Raw genomic sequence first — 12,156 nt, 5'->3', positions numbered from 1 at the left:
TGCTGCAACTGGGGATCGGCCATCAAGAGGAGCGAAATCGGCTTTGATGGCGTCGAATGTAAGCTCGATGGGGTTTTTACTGTCAGTGGGCGCTGCAACGGCGGCGGTTGCAGATAGGACTCCGTACAGAAAGAGAGAAAGAGTGCCCTTCATGGTGGTGGTGGTGGTGGTGGAGGAGGCTGTTATTATGTCTTAGTTCAATGGATGGATGGTTTGAAATATTAACTGCAGATTGAAATTTAAAGAAAGTCGATAGTTGGTCTTGCTGTTCGGTTATTGTTGCAGAATGATCTCCAACAATTCCAGAAGCTGGCAATGATATATATAACAGTCTTCTCTACATCTCCCCAGATGTGTCTCTAATACGCTATCCACATCCTTCCATCCTACGGACCTTCCGGCCCAGTCGTTCACTCTGTATGTACCCCCACATGTGGCTTCACCCTCCAATGTAACTATTTTCGCACCCGGTAGACGAAGCCTGGAGGAATGAAGCTTTAGTATTTTCTGTCTATTCGTAGGACGAATACTGTTTCCTCGACCTATCAAAGGCCTCGCTTCGCCAAGTGAAGGATCGAAGCGAATCCTTGGTGGATGCGTCTGTGGCGGAAGCCAAGTAGCCTCATAATTGTGCATACGTTTAATTTCCGCTGGCATAAGGCCCCATTTAGTTATGCATCTTATGCATAAATAACCATACTATGTTTCACTCTTAAACTAATGGAATAGGCGAAATGCGTTTAAATGCGTGTTTAACTCGTTTTGGTATTATGGCACGAGTGTTCGTTCTGGAAGAAGTTTTAATATGCGATGAGGTGTTTTCAAAATAGAACATGAATTTGACGCCGGGAGTATTAGAGTTAGACTCCCTAGACTTTCTAATCTTTGTTTTGAAACAAACAATTACCGCGATATAAACTTTGAATCCTACGGTCGTCTATCAGACCAATCCGATATTGAGATGCGAAAGGGCTAAGCAAAACCAATATATGTTTCATCTGCGACAAATCCATAGTCTACGCAATATCTTGATTGAAGATGGCATAAGACACTTTGGTCGTTTGATACTTCAATTAACCGGTAGTCAAAGACCGTCTTCGAAGGTTCCCCCCAGATTCGGGGCGGGGGCTCGGGGAACGCGAACGGAAGCGAGCTATGTAAAGCCACCCCTGAATACAAGATGCAAGGGCAAGCTTCCGAATATTAGAACAGACATTCAACACCTGCTGATTCGGAAGATATGATACCATATCGTAGTCAAAAGTGCATAGCATGTTCAAGGATATATAAAAGGGCGGCTCCTTCGCCACTCCATGGTCACGTTTATTTCTGGAATCTATTCCTAACTCTTTGTCGGATTTAAGAACGAAGGAATAGTAGGATCCGCGATGATGCTCACTTTGACAACGCACAAGTTTGCCAATTGCGCGTATAATTGATCCCTTCGAAGTGGCTTGTTGGGCTGCGAGAGGAAGTTGCTGCCCTTGGATTCTGGAAATGCACTTGTGAGCTTCCTGTTATTCAACGAATGCAACGTCCACATTGCCCGCGCTTTTACCTAGAATCCGTTCACAAATATAAGACACAAACCTCATTATACAAGACCTTTCATCTATACAGGCAGATACAGCTGCTAAGCTAGCGCTCTCAATCGAGCTGACGGATGCGCTGGTGATCCTCCAGGTAGAGACCCCGGCGAATGATCAAAAGCGCTACTATATGAAAGCCGGTGCGTTTATTTAAGGTAAAGAAGATGAAGGGTAGGAAAGGGAAGCTTTTTATGATAGAATATAGTCAAAGACAGAGTGATAGGAATAAGATGAAGCTATTCGGGAAACCCTCTGCTTGTGCTGGTTAGCGTGGAGCTAACTATTGCGGACAAAAAAACACTGTATTACATTCCACCTACGCTTATTTGTGCTTCACGCCTGCAACCTCCTCTGGTATCTACCTTCAGTATGTTCATCCCTTTCCTATTCGCATCTACATCCCTATTTAAGGATACCTACCTTACCGCACCTCCCCACCCCAGATCTAACCATTTGTCACGTGGCTAAGTCCCTCCGCAGCTCTCCCTTTAAGGTGCTTTCAGACTTTATAGCAGACTGACAGAGATCTCACATATGGCATATTTAAGTTATTTAGGGAAGGCTCCTCTCAAATGGAGATTACTAGAGGTCGCAGTTCACCTACAGTAATTTGGACGGTCGCATCGAGCGAGAATGCTTCAGGAAAGAAAATTGCATTGGCACAGATAAATGATGAGTGTGTATCAGCTACTCCAAACCCCCACCTCCTCATAACGGACAGATATTTATAGTCAACTGTACTTAGCGCACCACTACATGAGCCTTCCCGAGGACCAATCACTTCTCTATATACTACCAATGCGACATTCTCGAGCCTGTACCTCCGAGTCTTTGTCATGGTTTGGCTCCTCGTGCTTGGGAAACTCGCATCTATATATGTCTTTGCAACGCCGAAGGGTGAGTGTGAGATCGAAAGCGTCGTTACAGAGTCGGAGAAGTTTCTCGTGAAATTCTTTGTCTACTATCTTATCTAAAGCGTCCTAGAGTTGAGGTCTGAGTGGTGTCATGAAGTCTTTGATGATTTGAATAGTGTCCTGTGAAATCATCTAAAGGCTGATAAAATCAAGGTATAGCCACCTATAAATCTATTAGGTTTGTTTTGACGATAGAAAGGCGGTTTTTCTTGTTGGGGGTTTTGGATCATCCGAATACCTCAAATCCCACCTTGAGGAGAACCATTCCAAGATCCAAATAATCCAGCCCTACGGTGCATAGGCAGCCATTGTAAAGTACGTTTCTGTCAAGCTAGGCTTTCAGGCAGATTGCTAATATACTACTGTTTAGGGGCGCTGTTCTTAGCAAGTTACCCCAAGAGGTCAGTATCGTTTCTAACTAGGCGACGAGACATTACGGGGTGTCAGCTCTGCGGGTGTTTCATCCAAGTAATGACCACAGTCAGAAACAACACTTTAATATGTCTACTAGGAAAAACAGGACCATGATACTATACTTCATACCCCATAGCTTGATGGCGTTTTATATATTCCTGGCCCTGATTTTGCGACGCTCTCGAGAAATCTACCAATTTGAGATACCAAACACAACAACAACTTTAGTTGAGAGCGAGCATGAAGTTTATGCTTTTGAGGGAACTCGAGACCCTAATTCCGAGGAGCTTTGTTGGGAAAGCAATTGCACTTGGAATTACGGGAGTTCTTGTCAAGTACATGGACCAGCGGCGTCTGATCTTACAAAAGGCAACTGTTACTACGCGACGCTTGACTTGATGGAGACTTTCCTCACTTACAGAAAGGCTTACATGGTCTTGCAAGTTGCCGGTGTGTTGCGACTGAGTGGACGGGGTTTCAAAATTTATCTCATACTCATAGATCGAACTTCTAGCGGCTTGATAGAGCTGTCAAAGTCCACGTCGTGTTGGATGTGGGGTCTGCGAAGCCAGGTCAGCATATAAAAGCGTGTTGGGAATGGGTCAACGAGAATACTAGAAATATGCCATACTTATCTGCTAAATGTCTCGAGGAAAACTTTAGTAACATATGCAGTTCGGTATGCGGTTCACTGCGGTTCACTATTGTATCACCGTGGTTTTCTTCTTATTAAACCCCCCGAAAATACACATTGTGTCTGTTCACTTTAGAAACCCCAAGACTTCGTCTGTCTTCACAACCGGGACATATCCTTTCAACATCTGCATAGCAGCTTCATGTGTTTTCCCACAATCAAATCCAGCACCCATCCCATAACTCGCGCAAGCATCTCCTACAACAATCAAGTCATAGCCCAAATCACTTCCATGTCGTGTAGTGCTATTAATACACTGTGAACCATCCATACCAATGACCACAATCTTTCTTTTCCTTCCGAGTTTCTCAATCCCTATACCCAGATCCGGAGCAATGAAGGCGCTGCCCACATTCTTCACGAATATGGGCTCACCCTCTACAGGTGCAGAACAAGCGTGCGTTCTAAATGTTTCAGGATACTTGGAGTTGATGATATTTGTCGGGTCAGCTACATCGTCGTGCTGGACATGAAAAACCGGCCATCCATTTTCACGCCAGGTCTGGAGGAGATACTGCACATTCGTGACGAGGGACGGCGTAGAGCGGGGTCCCCATTCCTCGGGCCCCTCGACCATGCCTTGTTGAAGGTCCACCGAGAGGAGAATTGGTGATGAGTCTAAGCTGGTCATTGCGGATGCTTCGAGGAGTTGAATCGGTGGAAGAAAGAAAATGTTTATTCTTCTTCCTCAGATTAGATATAAACAACAGTAGTAATTTTCATCGAGTTTTAATGTCTCATGCCGCCTAGCATTTGAAATTCATGTCGCTTTTTCTGTGCACCGTCAGGCTTCTTTTTGTGGAGATAAGAGAAGGAAGGGTAGCGGATAAGTGGGGGTTCACGTGGCTTGAATGTAATGCGGGGTGAAGTGACAGGGACACGACACGGTTTCACTTCCCAGAACAGCCTTTTCAAAGTCGAAAGATTTTAGATCATGCTTTTTACCTATCATCTCTTCGATGGCTCAAATATGCGTTCAGCAGGCAGCAGTATTCTTTGGGCCATCAGAACCAACCTTTTTATTGGTGAAGATATACCCCTGGAATTGCATCATGCAGCGCTGTGCATATTGGTTGGACCGGACCGTTCCGAATGGGGAGGATCCAACATTGCTGTTTGTATCTCCCACTCCGATATTTTGCAAACAGAAAAGACGTTGTTTGAAACTTAGTTGCTTTGAAATTCTCTTTCTATAATAGCATTGCCCCATTCCACAGATCCATCGGTTCTCAAACATGGCATCACCACCTAAAGAAGCGCGGGCAGTGGCTGAAGATCCCTTCATTCCTGATCTCGGGCTTGTGCCATCGGGTGAGCACGGGATGGATAAAAGAGACAAGCTCGCTGTTAGTTTGCGTTGCCAGAGAAGCTAACGCGCCACGCTTATCAGAAATAGGTCGACTACGAGGACAAGGGAGAGGTTGAAGTGCCTATGTTTTTGGTTCCCATCTCATATAGCTAATATCAGCTGACTTTTGAAGGTCTGCCATGGCATCGCTCTCGCCGAGTCTGTATGAGCATGTCGAAGAAAATGGACGGACTTATCATAAGTATAAGGAAGGAAGTGAGTTTGAGTCTCCCGGCTATGATGAGAAAACCTGATAACGAGCGTGTCAGAGTATTATCTACCAAATGATGAGGTGAGCAGAACTATAACATATCAAGCATGCTATTTCGTTCTGACAAACTCTTCAAATTTTAGCCAGAGCAAAAGAGACTTGGTAAGCGAACCCCTATCCTGAAGTTAGGGTTACACTAAAAGACTGACACATGTAGACCTCCAACACCATCTATGCAAGATTGCGCTCTACGAGAGACTTCATTTGGCGCCTCTCAAAGAAGACAATGTTAAGCATGCACTTGACATCGGAACTGGAACTGGAATATGGGCCATTGAGTTTGGTATGGCTTTACCCTATCTGATAATCTGAAACCCCACGCTAATTCTCTATAGCCGAGCAATTCCCCCAAGCCAAAGTCATTGGCACAGACCTGAGTCCAATTCAACCAGAGTTGTAAGTCTCTGTCTTCTTTGTAACTCTTTGCACTGCTCCCTTTCTGATGAACTGAAGCGTTCCACCAAATCTCTCCTTCGAAGTGGACGATGTTGACGATGACTGGGTTTATACCCACCCTTTCGATTACATTCACGGTCGTCTCATGGTCTTCGGGTTCTTGGACCCCTTAGCTGTTTTCCGTAAAGCCTTCAATGCCCTCTCCCCTGGGGGGTATTTTGAAATGCAAGACCTCTGCTCCCCTATCCGCTCCTTCGATCATTCCCTTGACGGCTCAGCTATGATTAGAACTTCTAACTTGATTATCGAAGCATGCCAGAAACGTGGGATTGACTTAACAGTGCCTAAGAGGTACAAAGAGATGATGCAGAGTGTGGGTTTTGTGGATGTCAAGGAGGTGATTGTGGAGTGGCCTATTGGGACATGGGCGAAGAGCGAATTTCATAAGAGAATTGGTGCTTGGTTCAAGAAAGATATGGAGGTTGGGGCTGAGGGGATCATAATGGGGCTTTTTACGAGACTTTTAGGTATGAGTAAGGAAGATGTAATGATCATTGTGGAGGATGTCAAGAAGGAGATGAACGATAGTAGCATTCACGCTTATGAGCCTTTGTAAGTTTCTTCTTCTACTCTTTAAGCAGCCACATGCTAACGAGAATAGTTACGTTGTGTATGGGAAGAAGCCAGAATAAATGCGCGGTTTGACGTTAAGTGAAGTCTCGGGTTTATGCAGCTGCAATTCAGCACATGAATCGATCAACTCAGTATTATATGCCATTACAAAATGGACTACACACATATTGACACCTTTCGTCTGAAGCACTCTTCCATATATCATCAACAGATCATTAAAGACCATCATACGGTATACACGCCCGTCGCAGAAGCCGTGGGCGTCGGCGGCAGCGTCTGGGAAATAGTAACACCACCACTATAAGTCGGAGGGCCAGGAATAGTGTACGAAGTGAACGTTCCATACAAATCAAATAAAATCCCCGGATCAGTGGCAGAATAAAAGGTCGTCGCTAGAACACCGGCAGGTGTAGCCGTCCCTGAGCTTGAAATAGCAAGATTCACACATTGCGGGTAGCTCTGTGCGCCGTTGGCAGAGGCAGCAGAGTGCAAGGCAATAATCTCATGACGCAGCACGTAATTTCCTGGTGCGATTGTGGGAGGAATTACAACGGTCCAAGTGTTGTTGTCTGCGATAAGTTGGTCTGTGGCCCAGTATCCATCTGTGAGACTATTGTCTATAAGGCCAACTGCGTCGATTCTGAACCATTCGAGGGTAGTCTTGTCCACAGTTTCGCATGGACCGTTACCTGAGAGCATGGGGAGTTAGCTTTCCAGAAAGTTTGAGGTCTTGAAGAATTCCGTAAGAGCAGCTCATCGCTCTTGAAATGTGCGGAAATAGAAAATGAATAGGTAGACCAATTTGGGATATCTTACAATTGGCTAGATAATCGAGAACAGGGCCTTTATGGGTTGTCGGCCAAGGAGTCCACAAAAGCTCCAAGCTTTTTCCAGCTTCGATCGGCGCTGCCGTCAATGCATTGGTGGCGGCAAGATGGCAGATGATATCTGATGTTGCAAAGCTGTCAGGAGCGATGAATCCATTGCCAAGATCTTGGGGAATTTTCCAGCCGACGGTCACAGGAGCGGGAGTTATGTATTGATATGATGGATTGTAGCCTTCAAAACTGATAGGTGGTTAGCATGCATTTCGTGACGTGAAAGCAAGAAAGGCACCCACAAGACACCGTTTGCAACTATAGAGGAAACGGTACCATGGGCGATAGCCGTGGAGACGACACCCAATAAAGTAATGGTAAACAGCATGATTGAGATTGGCGAGGTAAAAAAGAGATCGTCAGCTCGTTGCTCCAGCTTCGGGAAAGACACCACTATTGATATAAGATGAAAATAGTAGTATCAATTTCAACTAATATGGAACCATGTGTACTCATATTGCCAAGACCACGGACATCTTTCGGTCTGTTGTGGACGGAAGGTGTCATAACGTCTTCTTCGGAATTCTGCATATTTCATGCCTCCTCGTGATAGGAAAGTCATGAAGTATGGAAAAGTAGAAACCACATCCAATAGTTAGGCGGAAATACTCGTTCAAAAATGTCTTCTGACCTTGTCCTTTTGGTAGGTATCAAATTGATTTTCATCTATTCGGTATCTTAGGCTTTTCGCTCCGCCTATGGCATAACATCACGGCGTTTTTCCTTCCGAAAGCTAGCTTCAATAATATACAATCTGGAGATCAGCCACCAAAGCATGATGGTTGAAATTTACCCCAGGTTTGAGTAGCCGTAGAGCCGACGGGCCCCAGATTGATGGTACTGTATTTAGCCGGAAACAAAATATCCCATAGAGGGGCTGCGGATAAACAGATGAATGGCCTTGGACTTCTGTGACGGGACGTTCTAAAATCCATTAGGATTAAGATTTTAGACCTCGGCTTCCAGTTAGTTAGAGCTATAGAGGACATAGCGCAATGTCTGCTGTTGAAGAAAAACAGGATTATCCCAAGGTATCATTGCAGACTGGAAAGGAAAGTGACAAATGACGTCTACGGCAAATAACTCAATTCTAAACATCCGTTTCATCTTTCTCGCCTATTTCGTTTAATCGTACGGTCGATATACATCCAAGGTGCCACTTTAGCAATCTTGACTTGAAAGCCCTGGTGTGTTTTAGCTAAGTCCTTCCAATGATGAAGAAAGGCTTGCAGACTGAATTCAGGCCTCTAGCAGAAGGATAGTCACTGTATACTTGATGGCTGGTAAGAGGTATAGTTGAACATTTAGCTAATGGGGTTATAAACCCGCACGTACACACTTTAGAGAGTTAAATCTGCTTCCAAAGGCTCCGCTTCCGGGCCTGATATTCTAGTATTTAGCGATAGCAAGGTCTATAAAGTCTCTACTAGTTCATCTCGTATGTTATACCTAGGAAGGTCAAATTTCACTAGTAATTATAACCTATTAGATAATATAATCTATATATTGTATCTGTTATGTAAATGGTAGAATGCGTCTACGCTATTTAAAGTGAACAATTTCTAGTGCCTGCTGATCAAGAATATACAAAGTACCAAATCCGCTGCGCCACAACATGCAACTTTACTATATAACCTCAGTATAGCCTCGCGACATTATTCACGTCTCTGAGCTAGTGGGCGTGAAAAAGATGGAGCTTCGAATCCCACATTCGCGCTCCGAGCATTCATACACTCCCAGTTGGATTAAAACACAGCAGATTGTCATCCCGTCCGGCTCCTCCGTCTTCAGCCTTCAGATGAATATTACTCGTCGTTAAATTGTACCCTCGAGCACGTCAATCTTTGATCCACACCCCGTCCTCGTTTCAAAGCTTTGTCGTATGCATGGGGTGATGCAAACGTCAAACTTCCGATTCAGATAGAAGTGAGAACATACTACGTTACAGTAAACTGCCATTGCACCCTGTTGCGACTTTGAGAAGTTGGCGAAGCAGTCATATGGATCCATGCGCTTTGTATCAACCAGTTGGACAATGATGAAAATTCGGCCTAGATAAGCATGATGACAGGTGTATACTCTTCCGCCTCCGAGGTTATAGCTTGGCTTGGGCGCAGCGAAGCTGAACGTAGGCCAGATGACGAAGAGAAAGAATAACTGACTCTTAAACTTGTAAATCAACTGTACGCTCTTGGAGAATCCAGTTTGACGGATTATCAAGAAGCCTCCAAAACCGACATTGATATGAGGCAGCGTTGGGCTGCTTTTTCTTGTCTTTGCTTCCACGGCTGGTTTGATCGCCTCTGGACCCTTCAAGAAACGTGTGTCACAACAAATAGCAACGCACTTCTACAATACCATGTCATCAACTTCCTGAAGGTTCAGAAAGCTGCGCATACTGCTTGTATGTTTGTTAAAGAAAGTAGAGTCGAGTGGGTATCATTTAAGAAACAGGCGAAATTTAACTTTGGCATAGAATTTGATAAACAAGTCGTGTTCCTTCATGAAAGACAAACGCTGTGGCAATTTTATCATGAAAGGGGGTTGAATCTTGGAGTGCCTTTAGGTAGAACACTTTCCTGTTAATCTAGGAAAGAAGGTGACCATCATCTACTACTCGGGGAGTGTTTTTTGTGGGGTATAATGGACGGTGAAGCCTTGGATGGCAAAAATATGGACTCGTGGAAAGACAAGAAGTTCGAGAAGATTCCTGAGGAATATGGGTTCGAGATATTCCGGCTACACTAAACAGAGGTTCCCAGATTTCTTTCAGGTCGGTGCCGCCTCATATCCACTTGAGGTGCGAGGAACAATGAATACCGTTGAGACACAACTGTGCCTTTGTTGCATGCTTAAAATGCGGCTGCAATTCCGGACTCGATGGGAAGCTATCAAACAGCAGATAAAGAACTTTGATTTTTCATTGAGCAAGTCCTTGCTTCTTCACTGATAGTATAAAAGACAACCGGAAGAAATTATTTAGCACTTCAATGCCATTATCTAGTCATCCTCACTAAGTAATCTAAATTTTATTTCGACAAGATTGATTACAGAGCTTGGCGTATAAATAGTAGTATTGAAAAGTCGACAATCATGCCCCACGGCAAAGGAAGCAGGGTAGTTCACCACAGCCCAGGCGCGAGTGGTCCCGTCAGCGGATACCCTGGGAACTGCAGACATTCCACAAACCCGGAGAAATATGGCTGTATAACGCACGAAAACTATTGTAAGCCCCACGATTGGATATGGACAAAGGGCAAGAGCTGTATACTCTGCGACAGAGCAGAGTCTCACGGTCTCCGGTACTGTCTCCCATGTCCTTGACCATATGCCCCCCTCCCTACTAATGACGTTACTTTTGCTTTAGTACGATAAAGGAGCCAAAATATGACGACGACGACGACGAAGATAACAATAAGCCCAAAAAGGAAGAAAAAAAGCCGAGGCGGAACACGAGGGCAAGTACAGTTCTGAAGACGGAGAGGAGAAATCAGGGGAAAGGAAAGCAGACGAAGAAACAGAAGGCTGCTAGTGAGGAGAAAAAGCCTGCCAGGACGACGGCCGAGTTTGTATATCATAGGTGTCCCACGTGCCTGAATGTTTGTGATGGAGGATTCACAGCGGGTGGCATTGTCTCGCCGCGTTCGACAATTTTTACCACGGGACTCTCATCTGGGATGCTTCAATTGACGTTGAGCAAGAAGCAGTGGAGTGAGATTTTTACACAGGCTAATGTTGTTGTTGTCTGAAAAGAGCGCTGTATGGATTTTTTGTAATTAAATATGCTGATAATTAGAGGTCTGGAGAGGTTTTTACAGCTCTAAAGTTCCCATAGATACTGGCATAGTAAGTGTAGGTGGGTTGAACTAAATATAAAACATAAAGTTGAGAAGCGAAGCCGTACGACAAGTATAATCACTACGCCTTATTCAGTGTGGAGAATAACACACCAATATAATATACCCTTAATTGTATAGGTTCAATATAGTATGACAAATCTGCATTGCAGTCCGTATGGACGCCTCTCATATTCGCCAATATATATTGTTTCGTATTATTCTCCACTCTGGCCTTAATTCAGGTTCACTTGAGCCTCGTACCTCAATTCGAACATTGCGAGTCGCAATTATAGGGGAAAGTTGCTCTTTGTAGTCCAATCTTGAGTAACCTTCCCAATTTGCTGTACGAACCCTAACGGCCCTCCTTGAGAGCCACAGCGTTGTGCGCCTCTCGTTCTCAGATTTGTGAGATAAGCAAGACTATACCGCGGCACTTTACCCTATTCCTCGGGGGTAAAGCAATGCAGTATATGTTACTCTGCAGGACCCCAGCCGAATATTCGACCTTTGCGTCTCCGAGTTTGACAATCGGGCACCAGAGCTAGGTTGGACTCTGGTGGTCAACTGGACTGGAAAAGAGCCTCAAACTCGCTCTTGTCGTCCTCTGAAAGCTTTGCACAAGAGATTTGAAGAACTTTAGAAACTGCTGGTTAAATACACCCACCAACTCATGATCCCACATCATCTTCTCTACGCTGACACTAATCAACATAGCTATGAGGAGCCATACCTAGCATAAAACATACGCCATAACGGAACAGTTAATGACATATCAACCAGATTTGAAGAACTCGATTGAAGCAAGAACGGCATATAACTATGGTACAGTCTATAATTGATATCCTAGATATATAACATATCTCCACATACATGACATTCAGAAATAACAAACAAAGTGAAAATATTGTTTTATGTTATTGAAGAAAGAATAATCTGAACCTGAAAATGAAAGCTTCAGGCGCCAGCGTGTTAGGGGCACTTAGATGCTTAGTCATCAACTCCGTCAGCCTTCCAAGCTCAAGTTGACGACGACCCCTCCATCCTCCACGTCCCAAATAAAACCACAACACAACTTTCAAGATGCCCGTACGTACCTCACTTTAGATCTACAATCCCTCAGCAGCTAACTCTATCCTAGGCCTACAACTCAATCTTCAACGCGGAAGCCTCTCCCCAACTA

The 12,156-nt window shown here is 44.5% G+C and overlaps 3 protein-coding genes across 3 annotated transcripts; 1 reads left to right on the top strand and 2 right to left on the bottom strand.

The window, feature by feature from the left end:
- Positions 1–3,678: 3,678 nt before the first annotated feature.
- Positions 3,679–4,242, bottom strand: LHYA1_G009130 (putative isochorismatase family protein; the record flags this gene model as incomplete). Its single annotated transcript, XM_031154034.1, has 1 exon — positions 3,679–4,242. The coding sequence occupies one exon, from the start codon at positions 4,240–4,242 to the stop codon at positions 3,679–3,681; it is 564 nt and encodes a 187-aa protein (XP_031000973.1).
- A 604-nt stretch (positions 4,243–4,846) lies between these two features.
- On the top strand, positions 4,847–6,318 carry tdiE_2 (putative methyltransferase; the record flags this gene model as incomplete). The annotated part of the gene is made up of 8 exons (XM_031154033.1): positions 4,847–4,957; positions 5,008–5,045; positions 5,093–5,175; positions 5,229–5,332; positions 5,411–5,513; positions 5,566–5,626; positions 5,684–6,238; positions 6,288–6,318. 8 exons carry the CDS (start codon positions 4,847–4,849, stop codon positions 6,316–6,318), a joined length of 1,086 nt encoding a protein of 361 aa, XP_031000972.1.
- Positions 6,319–6,484: 166 nt separating this feature from the next.
- On the bottom strand, positions 6,485–7,465 carry cel61a_0 (Endoglucanase-4; the record flags this gene model as incomplete). Its single annotated transcript, XM_031154032.1, has 3 exons — positions 6,485–6,948; positions 7,076–7,326; positions 7,380–7,465. The coding sequence occupies 3 exons, from the start codon at positions 7,463–7,465 to the stop codon at positions 6,485–6,487; spliced, it is 801 nt and encodes a 266-aa protein (XP_031000971.1).
- Between the last annotated feature and the right edge of the window lie 4,691 nt (positions 7,466–12,156).

Source organism: Lachnellula hyalina, assembly GCF_007821495.1.
Source record: "Lachnellula hyalina strain CBS 185.66 chromosome Unknown contig00321, whole genome shotgun sequence".
NCBI classification, from domain to species: domain Eukaryota; kingdom Fungi; phylum Ascomycota; class Leotiomycetes; order Helotiales; family Lachnaceae; genus Lachnellula; species Lachnellula hyalina.
Note: the sequence above shows the minus strand (reverse complement) of the source record. Positions and strands in the feature narration are given on the sequence as shown.